This window comes from Polypterus senegalus, chromosome 4 (genome assembly GCF_016835505.1).
Source record: "Polypterus senegalus isolate Bchr_013 chromosome 4, ASM1683550v1, whole genome shotgun sequence".
Classification (NCBI taxonomy): domain Eukaryota; kingdom Metazoa; phylum Chordata; class Cladistia; order Polypteriformes; family Polypteridae; genus Polypterus; species Polypterus senegalus.
In genome coordinates this window covers 9,700,480-9,724,998 of record NC_053157.1, presented here as the reverse complement: position 1 = coordinate 9,724,998, position 24,519 = coordinate 9,700,480, and the positions used below count along the sequence as shown (strand labels likewise).

Genomic DNA, 24,519 nt, shown 5'->3' with positions numbered 1-24,519 from the left:
GCCTGGATTACTGCAGCAATGCGGCGTGGCATGGAGTCGATCAGTCTGTGGCACTGCTCAGGTGTTATGAGAGCCCATGTTGCTCTGATAGTGGCCTTCAGCTGTTCTGAATTGTTGGGTCTGACGTATTGCATCTTCCTCTTCACAATACCCGATAGATTTTCTATGGAGTTAAGGTCAGGCGAGTTTGCGGGCCAATCAAGAACAAGGATACCATGGTCCTTAAACCAGGTACTGGTAGCTTTGGCACTGTGTGCAGGTGCCAGGTCCTGTTGGAAAATGAAATCTGCATCTCCATAAAGTTCATCAGCAGCAGGAAGCATGAAGTGCTCTAAAACTTCCTGGTAGACGGCTGAGTTGACCTTGGACCTCAGAAAACACAATGGACCAACACCAGCAGATGACATGACACCCCAAACCATTTACACTGGACCTCATACAACGTGGATTCTGTGCCTCTCCTCTCTTCCTCCAGACTCTGGGACCTTGATTTCCAAAGGAGATGCAAAATTTACTTTCATCAGAGAACATAACTTTGGACCACTCAACAGCAGTCCAGTCGAGACGCTTCTGACGCTGTCTCTTGTTCAAGAGTGGCTTGACACAAGGAATGCGACAGCTGAAGCCCATGTCTTGCATACGTCTGTGTGTGGTGGTTCTTGAAGCACTGACTTCAGCTGCAGTCCACTCTTTGTGAATCTCCCACACAGTTCTGAATGGGTTTTGTTTCACAATCCTCTCCAGGGTACAAGCGGTTATCTCTATTGCTTGTACACTTTTTTCTACCACATCTTGTCCTTCCCTTCACCTCTCTATTAATGTGCTTGGACACCGAGCTCTGTGAACAGGCAGCCTCTTTAGCAATGACCTTTGTGTCTTGCCCTCCTTGTGCAAGGTGTCAATGGTCGTCTTTTGGACAACTGTCAAGTCAGCAGTCTTCCCCATGATTGTGTAGCCTACAGAACTCGACTGAGAGACCATTGAAAGGCTTCTGCAGGTGTTTTGAGTTAATTAGCTGATTAGAGTGTGGCACCAGGTGTCTTCAATATTGAACCTTCTCACAATATTCTAATTTTTCGAGATACTGAATTTGGGACTTTCATTAGTTGTCTGTTATAATCATCAAAATTAAAAGAAATAAACATTTGAAATACATCAGTCTGTGTGTAATGAATGAATCTAATATACAAGTTTCACTTTTTGAATGGAATTACTGAAATAAATCAACTTTGTCATGATATTCTAATTTTATGACCAGCACCTGTATGTGTATGGGTACCGATGTGTAACGGGGTGAAGTCGAGTCAAAAGGAGAACCTGGACGACATTTGAGCTTCCCCTTCCTAAATGAACGCTGATTGTCCAGGGAGGTTCCATTGGGTTACTTCAGTAATTTCTCCTTCTCGACCAAACCAAACAACTTCAGTATCTGATCAAATGAACGCTTTGAAATGCGACAGATGTGCAAATAACCATCCACCCGGCGATGAGTTAAGAATGGCTGTGCTTGAGGGGCTGACGAAAATGCGTCCATTGACAACACGCGCCGCTAAACGTCCTTAGGTGTCGAAAAACTTCCGTTGGGTATGTTGGCTCACAGAAGATGCTGAGAGTGATTCTCAATTCAAATTCATCCATAAAAGGGATCTGACAAGGTAGAATTTCCCTTTGGCTATCAGCAGCCGCCCCTTGTTGAGCCCCCAAATGGCAATTTTTCATAAATATGGCCAACGTTGTAACAGTCCCCTGCCCTTTAAAATCAGAGTCCTTTTGGGACTGCCCTCCTTGCAATGCTGTGGATGAGAAAAGTGACAATGCTGTTAGCGACAGTGCCCTCTCCTATCTCGGAGTGGCACTACATACCCCTGACGAGCCTGGAAGGTGAGATCCGCTGCCACGCATGCATGGCAATGCACAACTGATGCTAACTACAGGCTCATCGAGGCCAGGATGGACACTCCTCGTCATATCACTTCTCCCACTCTTACTGACAAGACCATCCTTGGGTTGTTTGGACCCTACCATGACCACACTGTTTCTCGGTTGCTCATTTACTGTGCGGTATTCTCCTGCCTTATTCCCCTTCTATTTCATTTCCTTCACCCACAACACTCCTGTTCTCCAAATCTGCCAGTTCTCTTCATTCCCAACAGTCAGGGTCCCCACTCTTACCTTCCACTTACCCTTCTCCTTCACCATCTCTTCTGCTTCTTCTGGACTGACCTCTTTCATATTCACTCACTGGCCACTTTATTAGGTATGCCTTGCTAACACCGTGCTGGACTCCCTTTTGCCTTCAGAGCTGCCGTAATTCTTTGCCAGAAGCATTCCTCAGGGATTGTGGTCCTTATTGACGTGATCCATGATGTGAATCTCCCGTTCCACCACATCCCAGAGGTGTTCTACTGGATTGAGATCTGGTGACTGTGGAAACCATTTGAGTTCAGTGAGTTCATCGTCAAGTTCAAGACACCAGTTTGAGATGATCTGAGCGTGTTATCTTGCTGGAAGGAGCCATTAGAAGATGGGGACACTGCGGGATAAAGGGGTGGACATGATCAGCAACAATAGTCAGGTAGGCTGTGGCATTTAAACAATGCTCAGTTATTACTAAGGGGCACAAAGTGTGCCACGAAAATATCCATCACACCACCAGCAGCAGCCTGAACTGTTGATACAAGGCAGGATGGATCCATGCTTTGATGTTGTTGGCCCCACCATCCAAATACCACAGCAGAAATTGAGATTTGTCTGACCAGGTGACATTTTTTCCAGTCTTCTATTGTCCAGTTTTGTTGAACCCGTGTGAATTGTCACCTCCGTTGCCAGTTCTTAGCTAACAGGAGTGTCACCCGGTGTGGTGTCCTGCTGCTGTAGCCCTCCAGCTTCAAGGTTTGACGAGTTGTGTGTTCAGAGATGCTCTTCTGCACACCTCAGTTGTAACGAGAGCTTATTTGAGTTCCTGCTGCCTTTCTATCAGCTCAGACCAGTCTGGCCATTCTCCTCTCACCTCTGGCCCATTGAACTCTCACTCACTGATATTTTCCCTTTTTCATACCACTCTTTGTAAACCCTAGAGATGGTTGTGTGTGAAAATCCCAGTAGATCAGCAGTTTGTGAAATACTCAGACCAGCCTGCCTGACACCAACATCAATGTCACCTTCACAGTCACTTCAGTCCCCTTTCTTCTCCATTCTAATGCTCGGTTTGAACTTCTTGATGACGTCAACAGGCCGAAATGCATGGAGTTGCTGTCGTGTGATTGGCTAATCGGATATTTGCATTAACAAGCATTTGAACAGGTGTACCTAATAAAGTGGCCAGTGAGTGCAAATATATCGTCACACATGCACATCAGAGAATCTTGCCAGGGTGGGAGGGGACGCCGTCATTAATGGTACCATCTCTTTCCTTCACCACAGCGCCAAGTAGATGCCACCTTGCGGGCAACTGTCCCCACCCCTTTCTGGTCGGAAGCCTCCTACAAACCTGATGCCCCCCGAATGCCGGTGTCTCATTTGGACCCAGACTTAGTTAGGAGTTAGGTGCTTCACAATCCGGACCCTCTCTTTTAAGTTTAACCCCGTTTGGAGAATCGTCTGCTTATGTTTTGTGTCTTTTGTGCACCTGTTTTTATTGGGGTGCCACCCGGGTTGTCCCCTTTAACCCCAATACTTCTCAAGACTCAATCTGTATTTTTCCCACCCATCCACAATAATTGTGTATACACACACACACACACACACACACACACTATAACCTGAACACACACAAAAAACAAGGGAATAATAAAGAAAGCAAATTGCTGACTTCGCCATCCCAGCCACAGTGTGGCGCTATACAGGAATCAGCAATAACTGGGTGCTGAGGCTGGCGTGCGATTGTGCCACAGTTGCTCTTTTTAAAACTGAGCCTGACGTGGCACTGATCGGCCTTTCCAAATGAAGTCCCTCCTGACGGTAGGTCTGCTTTCCGAAGGTGAATGCTTCTTTGTCGTACGCCATTGCTGTAAATGTTCAACGTGTGAGCCATCGGCCGAAGGCCCAGTAAGCTTCTGTCTCCCCTGTTTGTTTCTCAACAGGCACCCCAAGCTGAGCTCTGCAACCCAGCAGGATTTCAAGTTGCCCCAATCTTGTCTTGTGTTATTGAGAGAGGAAGCAGATAATGGATGGTGCGTCCTGCTGGGCTGGGGTGGGGTGTGGTGGGGTGCGGTGGACTGTGTGTGTGTGTGTGTGTTTAGGACCATTTCAAGAATCCATGTTTTTTTTTTACTTTTGGTTAGCATGGTGAGAGTACGCTTTTGCTTAACAAGTCAGTCAGTCATTGTCCAACCCGCTATATCCTAACACAGGGTCACAGGGGTCTCCTGGTGCCAATCCCAGCCAACACAGGGCGCAAGGCAGGAACAAATCCCAGGCAGGGTGCCAGTCCAACGCAGGGCACACCCACACACCAAGCACACACTAGGTACAATTTAGGATCGCCAATGCACCTAACTTGCATGTCTTTGGACTGTGGGAGGACACCCACGCAGACACTTGGAGAACATGCAAACTCCGCGCAGGGATAACCCGGGAAGCGAACCCAGGTCTCCTAACTGCGAGGCAGCAGCGCCACCACTGCGCCACCGTGCCGCCCATAACAACAAGTATATTTCGTTAATTTTTGAATCCCTTTCAGTCGCCAGTGTGACTGCTTTGTGCACCAGGACACCCACACATCACGGTCTCTCTCTCATCTCAAAGTAGTAACTGGGCACCGAATGCCACGTCAAGACTGCTGATGATAAGTGGTATGGTGTCGTTGGCAAATCCTGGCCCAGGCACCCACTGGACGATTTGACTTGCAGTGCACTCAAAACAGTGGAGTCACTAAATATTCCAACCCTTTCACTTTCCACACGCTTTTTGACAACATCCCTGCATTTTCACCAAACTTGAGCCGGGTTCCCCTCATTGCTACTGATGACGTTACATCCATTTGCTTTTGCAGAAATGAGTGTGAGCTACGAGCAATCCGGTAACAGAAACGTGTCGACTAAGGGTCAGTTTAGTTTCCGTCCAGCGCTTTGCTATGGACTTGTTGAAACAGAGCGGTCGGGTGACATGGTGGCGAGTGTTCACACTGCGAATCATCGGTGGCTCAAGTCGAGGAAGTCAAAAGGAGATTGGGTGTTATTCACAGCACATGAAGGACTAAACGCATTTATAAAACACAAGAAAATGATCACAGGCTTCATGCTTGCTTTCAGATCCATGGCGGTTGATGATGACATTTAACGCTTTTATGTGCAGTTTAATTATGCCGGAGTGTTTTACCGAAGGAGAACTCCAAAAACGTACCTGTGTATGTAAATGGAGGTTTCTAAGGAACCAGGCTTTGACCCTAACTCTGTTATTCACCTTACCCCAGTTTTGTGTGTGCATGTAAACACATTCGTTGTTAGGCGCTAAACAGACCTTCACTGAGATCCCTTGGCTATAAGGAGGTAGTCCTAAAATGGGGGGTGTAAGGAAAATTCTCGGCAACATGTGAAGTGGGTGCCCAAATGTTTATGATGCGCCATCTGTTGGAATGACAGATACAATGCGCTACTAGAAATGTCTTTGATGGGCCATCTGTTGGAATGACAGATACAATGTGTTTTATTACTACAAATATTTGTGATGCACCATTTGTTGAAATGACAGATGCACTGCATTTTATTAGTAGAAACGTCTTTGATGCGCCATCTGTTGGAATGACAGATACAATGCATTTTATTAGTAGAAACGTCTTTGATGCGCCATCTGTTGGAATGACAGATACAATGCGCTACTAGAAATGTCTTTGATGGGCCATCTGTTGGAATGACAGATACAATGTGTTTTATTATTATAAATACTTGTGACGCGCCATTTGTTGGAATGACAGATGCAATGCATTTTATTAGTAGAAACGCCATCTGTTGGAATGACAGATACTAGAAATGGATTTAATGGGCCATCTGTTGGAATGACAGATACAATGTGTTTTATTATTATACATACTTGTGACACGCCATCTGTTGGAATGACAGATGCAATGCATTCTATTAGTAGAAACGTCTTTGATGCGCCATCTGTTGGAATGACAGATGCAATGCGTTACTAGAAATGGATTTAATGGGCCATCTGTTGGAATGACAGATACAATGCGTTTTATTATTATAAATACTTGTGACGCGCCATCTGTTGGAATGACAGATAAAATGCATTTAATTACTACAAATGTTTGTGATACACTGTCTGTTGGAATTTCAGATGCAATGTATTTTATTACTACCAACTTCTTCTGCTGCACTGTCTGTTGGAGTGACAAATGCAATGCATTGTATTAATGGAAATGTTTATGATAGATAGATAAACACTATACAACAGATAGATAGATAGATGGCTGTGAAAGGAACTATATGATAGATAGATAGACAGATAGATAGATATGAAAGACACTATATAACAGGTAGCTAGATCGATAAATAAATAGACAGGGAGGCATCATGCAGACGTATTGCTGTTGTGCGCCATCTGTTGGAAAGGAAGAAACAGCAGCTGGACGGGCTCACACTTTGTTAAGATGGATGGAGTAGTTACAGTTACAGTTTCAATCAGAATGATACACGTACATTGAATCAGAGAGGGGCTGGTGCCCATTTAGAGTTTTGATTGGAGTAATATACATACATTAGATCAGGGGTCCCCCTAGGAGTTTTGGCTGGACAGACCATGTCCCTCTTGAAGGCTGGAGCGTATAAAAACGGACCACTTCAAGTCCTGTGTGTAATGCTGGACATTCAGCAAAGGACAGTGGAAGAACCGCATCATCACTTGGGAGAGCGATTTTCTGTTTCTGGATGTTATTGAGTTTTTCTCCCCACTGTTATGATTTTTAGATAATTTACATGATGTAAAATCTCTGTAACAACGTCCTTAGGTTGTTTGCCAAACCTTCAGTGTTGGTTTGAAAGTCTCCCTGAAACTGGTTGTGTGTAATTTCCATCTCTGCAGAAGGATGTTGATTATTTGGGGTAACTCTATTAGAAAAAAGTTCTCCTTCCCCAGTTTCCTGGTTAACATTCTTTTATTGGAGACTTCCAGAAAACTCATTTGAACGTTTAGAATTCTTGCCCTAATTGAGATCTGATTGCTTAGCCTCCTGTGCGTTTGGGTTCTTCTTAAACTTTTGTCACGTTTGTGTCTTTCCAGGGAGCAGATGGCACAGTTCACCATGGGTGGCCTGCTCGATTGTCCTCCCTTCTGTGACTTTCCCTCTCAGTAACTGTAACTTCTTTTCTCTAGGAAGCGTATGAAACAATCGTCCATGTACAGCTTGTGTCAGGGAATACGCCAGGTGACCCAGGAGTTTGTCCGCTTGGAGCTCACCTACAGTGAATATCTCTCCATGAAGGTGCTGCTGCTTCTGAGCACAGGTGGGTAGATGACGCGCAGACAGATTACAACATGCTTAGCGATCAGCCTTTTTTTATTTGCCCGTTTTGTGTACTCTTGGCATGTGTGCCAATGAACAAGATTCAGGGACCGTGTGACGGTCCAGGGGCCTCATGCATAATGCCATGCATAGAATTCGCACTATAACATGACGTAAGCACAAAGGCCGAAATGTGCTTATGCACAGAAAAATCCAGATGCAGGAATCTCTGCGTACTCCAACTTCCACGTTCTTCCGCTCCATAAATCCTGGTCAGTGTGAAAAGTAACGCGCCTGCTGTCCCGCACCAATTCCTCCCAGAATTATGCCTCTATGAATATGCAAATCAATATACAGTGCCTCCGGAAAGTATTCACAGCGCATCACTTTTTCCACATTTTGTTATGTTACAGCCTTATTCCAAAATGGATTCATTTACTTTTTTTTCCTCAGAATTCTACACACAACACCCCATAATGACAATGTGAAAAAAGTTTACTAAAGTTTATTTAAAAAAAAAAAACTGACAAATCCCATGTACATAAGTATTCACAGCCTTTGCTCAATACTTTGTCGATGCGCCTTTGGCAGCAATTCCAGCCTCAAGTCTTTTTGAATATGATGCCGCAAGCTTGGCACACCTATCCTTGGCCAGTTTCGCCCATTCCTCTTTGCAGCACCTCTCAAGCTCCATCAGGTTGGATGGGAAGCATCGGTGCACAGCCATTTTAAGATCTGTCCAGAGATGTTCAAGTCTGGGCTCTGGCTGGGCCACTCAAAGACACATTCCCATCCATCTTATAACCTCCACCTCTCTTTTCATTTCCTCTTCTGTTGTTTCCTCTGTGCCCATCTCAACCATGCCAGGCTCCCAATTGGGCACAAGTGTAACCCTTCTGCAAACTCCGAAGTAAGAATGAGGCACATGGCTGATGCTTGCATTGGCACATTTGTATATGCAGTCAACCATCTCCTGGAGTGGTGCCATCTTGCGCACACCTGTGCCCATTCCGAGCCAACATGCTCTTGGGTGAGATCATTTATTTAAAACTTGCACAACAACACATACCACTCGGCACTGAACATAACCTGGATAACGTAAGGTGCTCCGTAATGAAGGAGGCCGTTTGAGTTGAGGACATCCTGCGATGGAGTGGTGCCCTGTCCAGGGTTTTGTTCCTGTCTTGTGCCCTATGATAGCTGGGATGGGCATAGGCACCCCAGCGTGACTCTGGTGCCCATTTCAGAGGTCCGAGAATAACATCACAGGATATTCTTATTGCCGTTTCAGTTTGTCATCCATGTGGTCGATACGTTGGCATGTAGGCCTTCTTGGCAATGCCAGCAGATTCACAGCAAGGTGGATACATAAAGTACTCTGACCCCTTCACTTAACAGCACACCGCATTGTGTTGGAGATTTCATTTTACGTTTCTACATTTGACATTTTTGTCCATGGAAAGTGAAAACATGTTTTTAGAAAAGTTTGCAAATATTTTTAAACAACTCTTTCAATCCTAAGTGGTGGAGTTGGGGGCTCTGAGGCCCAGGGATCTGCACCAGCAATCAGAAAGGTTTCCATACGTTAAACACGAGACATCAGACAGACGAGCTTCTGCTTTGTTTGTGAGGTCCAAGGCACGTGCATTCCGTATTCCCTGTTGCTGTTCGATTTTATCGACTTGTTGGAGTGAAGCGAGTCGATGGCCGTGTCACATTAGGCAACTGCCTTCGCTGACTGTGACTCCAACTCAACTAAGATGACGTAAATGAAGGCGATGGCTAAAAACTGCTGGAAATGTCATGTGATTCTGTCATATATTAAACTGTAAAGAAGAGTGGGGGGCAAATATCACACAATCTAGGTGTGCAAAGCTGATAGAGAAGAATCAACAGACTCAAGGCTGGCATTAAAGCGAAAGGGGGGTCAACAAAATGACATTGACATTGGGGGGGGGGATCCTTTATTCATCTCAGTAGGTCTTGTTTTTGATTTTTATAACTGAACTGTAGTTGTGATGTCTTTCACTTGGATGTTGGAGATTACATTGAGTTAAGTAAAGCTGGAAAAAACATTTTTCTGTGTGTGTTCATTTAAGGCTGTAAAGCAAAAAAATGGGCATATTTCAAAGGGGGGGATTCTTTTTCTATGCCCACTGTGTATTTATGAAGGAGTGGTGTGAAAAACTATTTGCCCCCTTCCTGATTTCTTATTCTTTTGCATGTTTGTCACACAAAATGTTTCTGATCATCAAACATATTTAATCATTAGTCAAATATAACACAAGTAAACACAAAATGCAGTTTTTAAATGATGGTTTTTATTATTTAGGGAGAAAAAATCCAAACCTACATGGCCCTGTGTGAAAAAGTAATTGCTCCCTGAACCTAATAACTGGTTGGGCCACCCTTAGCAGCAATAACTGCAATCAAGCGTTTGCGATAACTTGCAATGAGTCTTTTACGGCGCTCTGGAGGAATTTTGGCCCACTCATCTTTGCAGAATTGTTGTAATTCAGCTTTATTTGAGGGTTTTCTAGCATGAACCGCCTTTTTAAGGTCATGCCATAGCATCTCAATTGGATTCAGGTCAGGACTTTGACTAGGCCACTCCAAAGTCTTCATTTTGTTTTCTTCAGCCATTCAGAGGTGGATTTGCTGGTGTGTTTTGGGTCATTGTCCTGTTGCAGCACCCAAGATCGCTTCAGCTTGAGTTGATGAACAGATGGCCGGACATTCTCCTTCAGGATTTTTGGTAGACAGTAGAATTCATGGTTCCATCTATCACAGCAAGCCTTCCAGGTCCTGAAGCAGCAAAACAACCCCAGACCATCACACTACCACCACCATATTTTACTGTTGGTATGATGTTCTTTTTCTGAAATGCTGTGTTCCTTTTACGCCAGATGTAACGGACATTTGCCTTCCAAAAGTTCAACTTTTGTCTCATCAGTCCACAAGGTATTTTCCCAAAAGTCTTGGCAATCATTGAGATGTTTCTTAGCAAAATTGAGACGAGCCCCAATGTTCTTTTGCTTAACAGTGGTTTGCGTCTTGGAAATCTGCCATGCAGGCCGTTTTTGCCCAGTCTCTTTCTTATGGTGGAGTCGTGAACACTGACCTTAATTGAGGCAAGTGAGGCCTGCAGTTCTTTAGACGTTGTCCTGGGGTCTTTTGTGACCTCTCGGATGAGTCGCCTCTGCGCTCTTGGGGTAATTTTGGTCGGCCGGCCACTCCTGGGAAGGTTCACCACTGTTCCATGTTTTTGCCATTTGTGGATAATGGCTCTCACTGTGGTTCGCTGGAGTCCCAAAGCTTTAGAAATGGCTTTATAACCTTTACCAGACTGATAGATCTCAATTACTTCTGTTCTCATTTGTTCCTGAATTTCTTTGGATCTTGGCATGATGTCTAGCTTTTGAGGTGCTTTTGGTCTACTTCTCTGTGTCAGGCAGCTCCTATTGAAGTGATTTCTTGATTGAAACAGGTGTGGCAGTAATCAGGCCTGGGGGGGCTACGGAAATCGAACTCAGGTGTGATACACCACAGTTAGGTGATTTGTAACAAGGGGGCAATTACTTTTCACTCAGGGCCATGTAGGTTTGGATTTTTTTTCTCCCTAAATAATAAAAACCATCATTTAAAAACTGCATTTTATGTTTACTTGTGTTATATTTGACTAATGGTTAAATGTGTTTGATGATCAGAAACATTTTGTGTGACAAACATGCAAAAGAATAAGAAATCAGGAAGGGGGCAAATAGTTTTTCACACCACTGTATGTGTGTACACGTGCAAACACACTTTCACCTGCACGTCATCTCCTTTCGAATTGTAATATTCTGCAACTTTGCACTTTTTCTTTTTAACTGGTGCTATTGATGTCATTTGTATGTGATGTTACGCTTTTTCATAAGCAGCTCCAAATCTATCAAATCAAATTCCTGTTCTTGAAGTGCTGCTGAATAAAAGGGATTCTGATGTGACGTGGCCTTTAGGTGATGGATGAAGGAAGTGGGCTTGTGAAACTATCTGTGCCCGTTTTATTAGAGAACACTCACTCTATTTCTACAGCATTTGAATTTTGATCAAACTCTAAATTAAAACAAAAAAAACAAAACAGTTGTGACCACAGGGGGCGCCACCGAGCTCCAGACACCAACTCCCACTGACACAATTCCAGATTTAAATAAAGTTCATTCATTATTTTAAGGGTACAGTCGGGTCCGTATAGTACTGGGACAGGGACACAAGTTTAGTAATTTTAGCTCTGTGCTCCGCCATAATGGATTTGAAACGAAGAAATTAAGAGGGGACTGAAAATATAGGCATTCAGTTTTAAATCAAGAGGTTTAGGAACGGCAGCCATTTTTATACGTGGACACCACCACCTGTTTTCAGTGGCTCAGAAGTATTTGGACAGACTAACATATTCATAAATATTACAATTATTTTAAATATTTGGTTGAAAGTCCTTTGCAGTCAATGACTGCCTGAAGTCTGAACCCCTGGCCATCTCCAAGTGTTGGGTTTCCACCCTGCTGATGCTCTACCAGGCCATTACTGCCTGCTGTCTTCAGATGCCGCTTATTTGTTGGACTTTCTGCCATCAGTTTTGTCTTCAGCAAGTGAACTGCGTGCTCAGTTGAGTTGACGTCAGTTGATTGACTCGGCCATTGAAGAATATTCCACTTCTTAGTGTTGGTTTGCTGTCCCAGTATGTTTTGGCTGTTAGCATATAAAGTGTTGTCCTATCAGTTTGGCAGCATTTGTGTGACTCTGAGCAGACAGTATGGTGCCCCTCTACACTTCAGAATTCATCCTGCAACTTCTATCAGCAGTCACATCGTCAATAAACCCCAGTGTCCGGCTTCCATTGGCAGCCACGCATGATCAGCCATAACACGGCCTCCACCATGTCTCACTGATGATGTGGTATGTTACAGATCATGAGCCTTTCTTCTCATCTCCATCCTCTTCTCTTTCCATCATTCTGGTATTTATTGATCCAAAGAAAATTGTTCCAGAACCGGACAGGCTTTTAAAAAAATGTTTTGTGGCAAAGTCTGATCTGTCCTTTCTATGCTTGAAGTGGTCTGCACCTTGTGGTAAACCCTCTGTCTTTACTTTTGTGACGCGTTCTCTTGATCGTAGACTTTGACAATGACAGGCCGACCTCCGTCTTCTTCACTGACGGCAGAATAATACGATTATCCAGCACAGTTGTCTTCTGTGGTTTTCCAGGACTTCTGGTGTCACTGAGCTAACCAGTGTGTTCCTTCTTTTTGTAAGAATCGACCAAATGGTCAATTTGACCACTCCTGGTGTTCCTGCTGTCTCTCTAAAGGGTTTGTTTGGTTTTCTCAGCCTAATGATGGCCTCTTTTTACTTGCACAGACAGTTCTTTGGACCGTGGACAGCTTCCACATGCAAATTCCGTACTTCAACTGCAGACCTTCTACCGTCTTAATAGTTAATGACATAATGAGGGACCTGTTGACACCTGGCTATGGAACAGCTGGTCAGTCAAATAGCCAAATGAGCCCCTGGAAATGAGAGAGGGTGGGGGCTATGCAGAAAAGAGTCTCGGCAGATGTTGCTGCTCTTGTGCAGAAAAACAGCTCAGCAGATGTTGCTGTTCATCTTGTGCCAAAAAGAGTCTCAGCAGATGTTGCTGCTCTTGTGCAGAAAAACAGCTCAGCAGATGTTGCTGCTGTTGTGCAGAGAAGAGGCTCAGCAGATGTTGCTGCCCTACTTGTGCAGAAAAGAAACTCAGCAGATGTTGGTGTTCTTCTTGTGCAGAAAAGAAAAAAGCTCAGCAGATGTTGCTGCTGTTGTGCAGAGAAGAGGCTCAGCAGATGTCGGTGCTCTTCTTGTGCAGAAAAATGGCTCAGCAGATGTTGCTGCTCTTGTGCAGAAAAACGGCTCAGTAGATGTTGATGCTCTTGTGCAGAAAAGAGGCTCAGCAGATGTTGCTACTCTTCTTGTGCAGAAAAGAGGCTCAGCAGATGTTGCTGCTGCTCTTTTTCTTTCAGCATTTATGGTGGTTATTGCTTGTTTAATTATTTTTTTTATTTTTTTGCTGTAAACACACAACAGGTTGTGGCCAATAAGTTGCCACTGCCTAAAGCTTTTTTGAACTTCCAGAACATAAGCTTTAGATCCAAGACCGAGATTGCAGCTGTAGCCCCAGTAGTTTGCGAGGAATCAGGTGACAGACGGACACACTTTAATATTTCACATACAGAGCTACGTTTTCACTTTCATGTGAGTTAATGATTCTTACTGTTCGCTTGTTACAAACTGCTATGGTGGTGACTGGCCGTAGCATCCACAGGGGAAGAAACGGCACGGCGTCAAATAAACGTGCTGCTTGTTCTCAGAGATTCTTCTGCTTCTCTTGGTTTGGCAGGCTTAAGCGAATCCTGGTGCGTCTGCCTCTCTGCTGTGTTCTGTTAATTACGTCAATTACCGCACGTTATGGCAGAAAGAAAAGGCCATTCGGAGATACCTGTAGAAATCTGAACAAAGGAAATTTTAATGGAATTATAGGCACATTTCAGTGTAGGAGCTGCCTTTTCATTTTGGCTGATGCTCTTTGTAAGAATGCAGGCTTGTCAGAACATCCTTTTATTGTTATAAAGCTATTTTAAGGGCAATTAAATAAAATATGCATCCAAGCAGCTGGAAACTTCCTAAAATGTTCATTCTCACTTTGCATCTTAGATTTCCAAGGGAGAAAACAAAACAAATTATTTCAGTTCATGAAATCTGCAGGGCGGCATTCATTTGAGTTTTGGGGTTCCTTTAGTTACCGTCGGTTTGAGCTTTGGGCTTTTCACTCGCTTATAAATATCCATTTTAACCCAAGGTCCTTCGTTCCTTAATGGCACATGACTTTTTCTTCTTCTTTGTCGTCGTCCTCTTCATATTTTCCCAGTTCTACGTGCGGTCGATGTGCTCGATCAGCTCAGTCCTCGCTAGTCGGGCCTTTCATCCAGGGCCATCTTAACAGCATTATAGGCCCCCCGGGCAAAGCAGTGCACTGGGGACCCCCCCAACACAACCACTCAGCAAGTCACATAATAACATTGATAAGCGTGGGACCCGCGGGCAGCTGCCCAGCACGCGCCCATACATTAAGACGGCCCTGCTTTCATCCATCCACCGAAACTTTGATCTTCCTTAAATTCTCTTCACCTGAACTTCCATTCCCATCAGTCTTTCGCCCACACCATCATTGTCTCTCCTCCTCACATGTCCATACCACTTCAACCTCCTTTCTTGTCTTTTCTTAAGTATCTCTTCTACTTTTGCTTGTCTCGTTTCTTATTCTGTCCTTCTTTGTAGCTCTGCACATCCATCTCATCTCTGCCCCATCCAACTCATTCTCCTGTGCCCACCAAGTCTCAGCTCCACACACCATTGCTGGTCTTAAAAACATTCACCTTAATTGTTTGATCACCTAAGCCTCCTGATATCTTCTTCCAATTGTTCAATCCACACGGCACAATCTGTGGGTTATCTCTGCGTCATGTTCTCCATCTTGGCCTACCATTGGTCTGAGACAAGAGCTGCGCCTTAACCGTTTAACCCTTAAACCACCGCAACCGGCTCTAGTCAGTTCCCAGTGCATTTTGCCAGCACGCTGGAGCTGATCAGTCAGCACTGCACATTCGTTGAGCAGCCAGCTTATGACCACTGGCACCCTGTAGCGAATCAACATCACTGTCTCTGGGATTCAGCCACTGCATTAGACCAGCCTGCCAGCATCAGCGTTGGCCTCTGAGTGTGATTTACTGAATTTCATCAATGGCATCAGTTGCACCTTCTGCATATCATAACAGGTTGTTTTATTATTGTTCTATCTATCTATCTATCTATCCATCTATCCATCTATCTATCTATCTATCTATCTATCTTATCTGTCTGATCCTGCCGACAATCCTTAATCTAAAATCTATCTATCTATCTATCTATCTATCTATCTATCTATCTATCTATCTATCTATCTATCTATCTATTATATAGTGCCTTTCACATATATCTATCTATCTCTCTATCAAGCATATAGTACCTTTCATATCTGTCTGTCCGTCCGTCTGTCGTCTGTCTCTTATATAGTGCCCTATCTATCTATCTATCTATCTGTCTATCTATCTATTATATAGTGCCTTTCACATCTATCAATCCATTATATAGTTCCCTATCTATCTATCTATCTATCTATCTATCTATCTATCTATCTATCTATCTATCTATCTGTCTGTCTATTATATAGTGCCTTTCACATATATCTATCTATCTCTCTATCAATCATATAGTACCTTTCATATCTGTCTGTCTGTCTGTCTGTCTGTCTGTCTGTCTGTCCGTCCGTCTGTCCGTCTGTCCGTCTGTCTCTTATATAGTGCCCTATCTATCTATCTATCTATCTATCTATCTATCTATCTATCTATCTATCTATCTATCTATCTATTATATAGTGCCTTTCACATCTATCAATCCATTATATAGTTCCCTATCTATCTATCTATCTATCTATCTATCTATCTATCTATCTATCTATCTATCTATCTATTATATAGTGCCTTTCACATCTATCAATCCATTATATAGTTCCCTATCTATCTATCTATCTATCTATCTATCTATCTATCTATCTATCTATCTATCTATCTATCTATCTATCTATCTATCTATCTATTATATAGTGCCTTTCACATATATCTATCTATCTCTCTATCAATCATATAGTACCTTTCATATCTGTCTGTCTGTCCGTCTGTCTCTTATATAGTGCCTTTTCGTATCTGTTCCTCTCTCCCTGATATGCCGGTGGTCTTTCACTTGTTGTTAACCAAGTCAGTTGGCCACAGCTGACCTTTTCCTTCATGTTGTTTCTCTTCTCTTCAGTTCCCATCGAGGGTTTGAAGAACCAGTCGGTGTTTGAGGAGATGCGGGTCACCTACATCAAAGAGCTCCGGCAGTCCGTCTTCAAGTCCACCAGTAACTCCTGCCAGATGTGGCAGAGGTTCCACCAGCTCACGAAACTGCTAGACGCCTTACATGATGTAAGTTCACCTGTTAGTCTTTCACAAGTTTTTTTCTTGAAGGTTTGGTCTCTGAGGTCACTGGAGCTTTTTTTATGTCCTAAAGCAACAACACACAGCGCCACACCACACAGCTCCCCTTCCAAAAGGAGATTCTGAGGATAAAAAGAGTTTGGGATTTATACTATGGACTCAGAACGCCTTCAGCCCCCTTCACTTTCTGCCCACTTTATTGTGCTGAGGATTTCACTTTCAATGGAGAAATTTGCCATTTTGACCAACATGTCACAAACGACAGCCGCTCCTTCGGCGGGTCTTCATCATCAAGATGGAAGCTCACCCTACGGTCAAGTCAGTCCGACAGATCGACACCTTTATAGCGCCTTGACCTGAAGGGGCGGAGTCAGTTGCTCTCAGAGAAGTGAAGGAAAAGGGGGAACAACACAGTTAGTGACTCGGGGGGTCTGGGGTTTGGTATAACATAACCTCTGATGAGCCCTGACAGGCACTCCTCGGGTGTTCATGCGTGACTTGCTTTGTAAGTTGCCTTGGATAAAGACGTTGATAAATTAGTATTACAGTGATCCCTGCTCGAAAGGCGAAAATCCGCGAAGTAGAAACCATACGTTCATATGGTTATTTTTATATATTTTAAGCCCTTAGAAACTCTCCCACACTGTTTATAAATATTCCCGCACCGTTATACAGCATAAACCCTTTGTATTCTCTTAGATATTAGGTAAGATTCATTCAATTATGTTACAGTAAAACCTAAATATTATTTTAAAGATATCGAGTGTCTCTGATATCACATGTTACAGCCATTACGATAGACACCAGCAATAAATACGTACAAAGCAAGAAAAATTGTATACGATAAAATGTGTGTACAGTGACACTAAACGTACGTACATGTAGTAAGTACTGTAAGTAGAAAATTTATTATGGTTACTCACCAACAATGGCACGACGACTTGTCCGATAACGATGAGTTTACTTTTACTGCACAACAAAGGAGAGCGTTACAGTTCTTCTAAAGGAGTCTCTTCAGGCGATTGTGTAGCACCGCCATTGTTCTTCTTCAATCCAAATCCCTAAAGCAGATTCCATCCGGACTACCGCCTTATTACGTCCACTTACGACTCGTCTTGCACCCTGGTTAAAAGGACACTGCGGCCGTAGATCTTATATTATTTTCCTCCTTTTTAAATAAAAAGAATCGTGGACTCATTGATGCCGTAATGGCGTCCTACAGCGGTGTAGCTTCTCCCTTCCTTCAGCATATCCAAAACTTATACCTTTTCGCCAATCGTTAACATCTTCTATTGGCGCTTGGGCACGGCCCCTGAAGCAGTAGCAGGAGCAGCTCGTTTTGGAGCCATAATGAAGGGCTTGACTACGCACAAAGATGAACACAAAAGTGAACTCTTTACACAGTGAAACACGTTGATGCTGAATGAGCGAGACGAGACTTCCTGGTTAACGCAGCGGAATCGAATTCGGCGCTCCGTCGCTGAGCCAATCAGCACACAGGAACTTAACTGCGTGTTCTGATTGGTTAGCTTCTCAGCCATCCGCCAGTAGCGTCCCTTGTATGAAATCAACTGGGCAAACCAACTGAGGAAGCATGTACAGTAAGTAAAAAGACCCGAAGCATTATATATTTAGATATTCTTACATATAAAATCTGCGATAGAGTGAAGCCGCGAAAGTCAAAGCGCGATATAGTGACGGATTACTGTATCATTAAAAAACGATTAGATTGAACCCCTTCCCTTTTATCATCGCAGATCAGTTTAAGCACCTCGGGGTAAATGTCACAAGTAAACATAAAGCTCTTTATCAACAGAATTTTGCTGTCTGCTTGGAAAAAAATTTAAGCAAGGCTCGCATAGATGGCCCTCCATCTTACTTTAGCGGGAGGAATTAACACTGTCAGGATGAATCTCCTTCCTAAGCTTCTTGTTCTGTCTCCAAGCATTCCAATACACATCAATAAATCGTAACCTCATTTATTTGGAATTCAAAACATCCACGTATCCAAAGGACGACCCTACAAAGACCTCAATCAGAAGGTGGCATGGCACTACCTAAACTTTCAGTTTTATTACTGGCTGGCAAATATGCAAACTATAAAAACCTGGACATGGACACAAATAGACGAACACACAATAGAAATAAAATCCTGCAGCACTTCTTTAGATTCCTTGCTTTGTACCCCAATAAGTACAAGTCATCGCTAATATGCTAACAACCCAATGGTGCTTCACTCACTCAGAATATAAACCAATGTAGGAAGTATTTTAAGATAGAGAAGCTTTTATCTGCGGCACCTCTGCATGATAACCACTATGAAAAGGTGCCATATTGGCACCCGACCTGGCACAAAGACACAGGGAGGCACGCATCAAAATAAAACACATATTTATTTTTCTTCAGCTGGGGGACACGTCTTCCCCGTGCCCATCAGCCACAGCACAGTCCCAAAAGCAGAAATCGAAACAAAAGGCACACTACTCTCTTCACCACCACTCCTCCCAGTAAGCGTTGTCCTCGTCCTCCTCCTCCTCCCGACTCTGGCGCCCTGAGTAATGGCCGCAGGCTCCCTTTATAGCCCACCCAGAAGTGTGTCAGGTGGCAGTTGGCCTAATTAAGGCTGCACTTCCGGGTGATTGGTTGTGTTCCCGCACCACATGGACTCAGGACGCCTTGCAGCTCCCCCTGGTTGGTGGCCACCGAGCCCAACAGGGATGAGCTCCAGTGTTCCAGGATAGTGGCCCTGATGCAACCTATGGGGGCTGCCATCCAAGTTTTTGGGGGTCGAGGGGGTGGGAACGTCGTGCGGATCCCATGGCTGTTCCCCCGGATCTAGTGTCAAAGGGGCGTCCTGGCCGGGCATGGGTCTCAGCCGTCCGCCACACCACCTTTTCCCACCCTCTTAAACGTATGTAGTTTTTAATGTCTGCAAATCATTTGGGATTAAATCACTTAGAGATCTGTACATAGACAATCTCTTCACATCCTGCCAACAATTACACTCCAAATTTAGCTTCCCTAGCAACACAATTGTTGCACTCCATCTTCTGCCCAGATTTCCTTGCCTCCCACCGATTTCTATTCCGGAAGAGATATCTATCGATCAGTCTTAGGGACCCAGACAGCATTTCTATTACTGTATATATAAAACCATTTTAAAGTCCCCTCCTTTTAAAGGTTCCCAGAGCACAGTGGGATAAGGGTCTCTCACTCAACATTTCAGAAAAGGAGTGGAAGGTAGCAATGCAGAGAATTCTCATGAGCGCCATGTGTGCAAAACATACAAATGATCAACTTAAAATCTTTCATCGAGTGCATCGGTCTCGTTTAAAATGTCTGGACCAACATTTTGAAATGCCTATCAGAAAGCCCTGGTGTCACAATCGCACATCACGAGCTGAGATCAGGAGTATCTGGAATTGATTGATTGATTGATTGATTGATGGTAATCTGTCTGGGTTGTAGGAGACCCAATCAATTTCTAACTTTTATGTAATTTTTTTTTCTGGTTGATACTCTGTCTCTCTCCATTAAAATGAAACTACCATAACAATTATGGTTAACAAAAACGGTTCATTTCAACTGACAAATTCAGCAGGGGATCGAATATTTACTGCATTCCCCGACTGTATGCCGTTATTAGGGCTGTCAGTGTGTAGTTGCATCTTGGTGGCGCCCCCTGCAGGCCACACCTCCTACACTCCAAAGGCATGCTGGGTAGGTGGGTTGGCATTATTAAATTCGACGCCGTGTCTCTACATCTCTGTCATCAGCATGACGTCATTGGTCTTTCATAGTGAGGTGCGTGCAAGCTCCGAAAAAATGTAAAAGTTGTGACAGATAGAGGGCGCTGTTGTCCCCTTGAACCCTCGGACCAGACACCAGATAAAAGTCCAAATGTTGACTTTATTATAATAATAATGTGCACAAAGCACCCTCCACTCCACAATACTCATAATCAATAATCCAATCCTCCACTCCCAGACACGTTGTCACCCTTCCTTCCAACTCAGCTCAACACGCTGGGGTGTCCCACAGTCCTTTATAGTCCTTGACCCGGGTCACGTGAAAACTCCTCTTTTTCTTCAGCATGGAAGTACTTTATTTCTTCCGTCCTAGTGACAGGGAAGCACTTCCAGGCTATACGGAGAATACAAATCCTTGAGCCTCCCTGCAGCCCCCATGGTATCCAGCAGGACTGTGAAGGAAAACTCCAAAGTCCATGATGCCCTGCTGGAATTCAGGGCATCTCCACGTTGCAGGGAGGACTCCACCTGGCGGCTTGGGGGTATTGGCCAGGATAAGCTGCCGGCCATAGTCCACAAAGTGCATGCATGCGCCATCTGGTGGCTGTGATTGAGCATGAGCAGAGCGGACTGCTCCACACGCACACACACACACACACACACACACAGGTCTTTCTTTATATATGTCTTAATTTTTTTAAAGGTGGTGGCTGAGAGTTAGCAGGACTGGCTGAGCCTCTCCTGGGCCGGTCGGTTAAAGTCCTGACATATGCTGTCTATGTGTAGTTGCATCTTGGTGGCGCCCACTGCAGGCCACACCTTCTACACTCCAAAGGCATTCTGGGTAGGTGGGTTGGCGTTTTTAAATTGACTTCTGATGTGTGTGACTCTGCACCCCAGTGATTTCTGGGATGGGCTCCAGCTGCCCTGCTGCGACTCTGCCCTGGATAATTGGGTGAGGAAGATGAGTGGCTGTTGGTTTGATTGGTGACAAGTAGAGAGAACCCGGCTCTCTCTTCAAGGTGGAATTTCAGTTCAATTCAAAGAGCGGTGTGGTTAGTTAAGTCCGCTGGGAGGTGGGACCACCCTGACATCATCACTTCTGAATCCACCCCCTGGTTATTTAAATCCCCGGGAGGTGAGGTCACCTTAACATCATCACTTCTAAGTCCTCCCTCTGGATATTTAAGCCCCCAGAAGGTGGGGCCACCCTGACATCATCACTCCTGAGCCCGCCCCCTGGTTATTTAAGACCCCAAGGGTGGGATCAACCTGATATCATCAGTTGTTTTTTTGCCCCCTGGTTATTTAAGGCCCCCAGAAGGTGGGGCCACCCTGACTTCATCACTTCTGAATCCACCCCCTGGTTATTTAAGTCCCTGGGAGGTGGAGCCACCCTGACATCATCACTCCTGAGCCCGCCCCCTGGTTATTTAAGCCCCACAGGAGGTGGGGCCACCCTGACATCATGGGAAGCTGGATTGGTGGGTTGGTGTTGTTAAACTGGCCTCTGATGTGTGTGTGTGTGTGTGTGTGAGTCAGTGTATTGACTCTGTGCCCTAGTGATTGCTGGGATGGGCTCCAGCTGCCCTGCTGCGACTCTGCCCTGGATAATCGGGTGAGGAAGATGAGTGGCTGTTGGTTTGATTGGTGACAAGTAGAGAGAACCCGGCTCTCTCTTCAAGGTGGAATTTCAGTTCAATTCAAAGAGCGGTGTGGAGGTGGGACCACCCTGACATCATCACTCCTGAGTTTGGCCCCTAATTATTTAAGTCCCCAAGGGTGGGATCAACCTGATATCATCACTTCTTTTTTTGCCCCCTGGTTATTTAAGGCCCCCAGAAGGTGGGGCCACCCTGACATCATCACTTCTAAGCCCTCCCTCTGGATATTTAAGCCCCCAGAAGGTGGGGCCACCCTGACATCATCACTCCTGAGCCCGCCCCCTGGTTATTTAAATCCCCGGGAGGTGAGGTCACCTTAACATCATCACTTCTAAGCCCTCCCTCTGGATATTTAAGTCCCCAGGAGGTGGAGCCACCCTGACATCATCACTCCTGAGCCCGCCCCCTGGTTATTTAAGCCCCACAGGAGGTGGGGCCACCCTGACATCATGGGAAGCTGGGTAGGTGGGTTGGTGTTGTTAAACTGGCCTCTGATGTGTGTGTGTGTGAGTCAGTGTATTGACTCTGTGCCCTAGTGATTTCTGGGATGGGCTCCAGCTGCCCTGCTGCGACTCTGCCTATGATAATCGGGTTAGGACGATGAGTGGCTATGGGTTTGATCGGCGACATTTCCAAACTTGGGAGAACCCATCTCTCTCTTCAAAGTGGAATTTCATTTTAGTTTCCAGCCGCTGCAGTTCAATTCTAAGAGCGGCAGGAGTTTCAGTCCATGGCGGGCACCGACTCTTATCTGCTAACTGCTGCACCGCCATGCTCTCTGTGCTTGTTCACTTGTTTAACTCGGTGGATTTAACCACCTAATCTTAACGTCCTCTTTGTGTCTTTTTCATTTTCTTTTCAGCTGGAGGCCCTCCAGTTAGATTTTTGCTTCTACACCTTCCGGGAGGCCCAAGCCCTTAAAGTGGAATTTCCTGACATGCTTGTGGAGTTAATCAGCGACCACATACCAAAGGTGGAAGGTGGCCTAATTCGGACCCTGTACTTTCACAGGAACTGACCACCAGGGAGGGACCTTTGCCTTAATTCATCTCTACCGTTTGTCCACATCCATTGCAAAGGAGAGGAAACTTGGCCACATTTTGGGTTTTTTTTTGTTTTTCTTCTTCCTCTTGTTTAATTTTCTTCTACTCTTCAGTTTGAACAGTCGGAAGACTTGACGTGGAGAAACAATTGCACTGAGAAGGATTTCCACTCCATCCCGACCGACAGACAGACAATTTTGAACACGGAGACAAAGCCATACTTCATCGTGACCATCCTCCTCCTCCAGCCCTTGAAGATACAGCTGTTGTTTTTTTTTTTGTTTTTTTTTAATTTAACTAGCGAGTGTATTACGGGCGAGATCTTTATGAGGTTTTGCTACACTGTGCACATTAGTAGCCTGTCATCACAGGGGTCCTCAACCTTCGTTTTATACACGTGGCACTTTTTATCTCATTTTTTTTAAGGGCTAGTCATCACTTTCTAGATCATTTTAATTTCAAAATAATATTTAAAGCTCACCCTGGCTAATGTGGCTGGCATATATAAGCCAATACAGACAGACTCTGAAAGATCTCGATTTGAACCTTTCCATGTTTCATTAGGCTCACTCAGAGATAAAAGGTACAAGTGGAGCGTCTTTTTTTCTTTTTTTTTTTTGTATTTAAATGCTTTATCCTTAAAGTCTATGCTATGTATGTTAGAGCCATCGTACACATGAGCCTGGCTAAAGCCCCCCATGGACTTACCTACTTCATGATTTGGGGGGACGGGCTTCATGTGTACGTCCCGAAGCTCCAGCTCTCCGCACTTTGAAAAAAACGATTTGCCTCTCTGTGTTTCACTGGACTTGTTGGCTGCTGTCCTGAGTGATATTTTGTGTGTGCGCGTGTGTGTGCGCGTGTGTGGTGTGTGCGCGTGTGTGTGTGTGCGCGCGTGTGTGGTGTGTGAGGGCGTGTGGTTTGTGCGCGTGGGTGTGTGTGTGTGTGTGCGTGTGTGCGCGTGTGTGCGCGCGCGCGACTTGAAATACATGCTCTACGTCAAATGGCACCTTTCACTTTAGTTTTCATTTTGTCAAGTAACCTCTTTAATTGTTCCAAAACGGAAATGAGAAACACCTCGGAGCAAGCGCTCGAGGAAAATAAGAATAATAAAATGCAAATAAGAATAGTAAAATGGAAATAAGAAAATAAGAATAATAAAATGGAAATAAGAAGCTTGAGAAGTTAAAAAGTGGGCCGCAGATCAGTAAAGCGTTTTACCAGCCAAACCTATCGACACCGGTCTGACGTCACGCGAAGTCCCGCAATGAGTCGTCATTATGGATTGAGGATTTGGGTTGTGACATAATCCACACGGCAGGGTGACACTCCGTGACCCCCACAATTCAAACCTGAGGAAAATGTAAAGAGGGAGGAAGGAATTTTAGTCTGTCGGGTGTGTGACGCTGAAATCTCAGCCGGGACGTCAGTGCAGCACTTTACAGCGGCGCAGTAGAAGGAGCGAAACGCTTCAGGGGCGCAAGCGCAAACAGCATGACGCGTGTACAAGGATACGCCGCATTGAATAAA

General features: G+C 44.7%; 1 protein-coding gene across 1 annotated transcript in view; it reads left to right on the top strand.

Annotated features, from left to right (window-relative positions):
• The window catches only part of nr3c2 (nuclear receptor subfamily 3, group C, member 2), a 253,772-nt gene extending 229,874 nt beyond the window's left edge, over window positions 1–23,898 (top strand). The window contains 4 exon segments of the mRNA XM_039750230.1: window positions 4,083–4,172; window positions 7,318–7,448; window positions 16,364–16,521; window positions 22,809–23,898. Coding sequence (XP_039606164.1) covers window positions 4,083–4,172; window positions 7,318–7,448; window positions 16,364–16,521; window positions 22,809–22,964 — 535 coding nt within the window. The 3' untranslated portion in view covers window positions 22,965–23,898.
• Window positions 23,899–24,519: the final 621 nt, after the last annotated feature.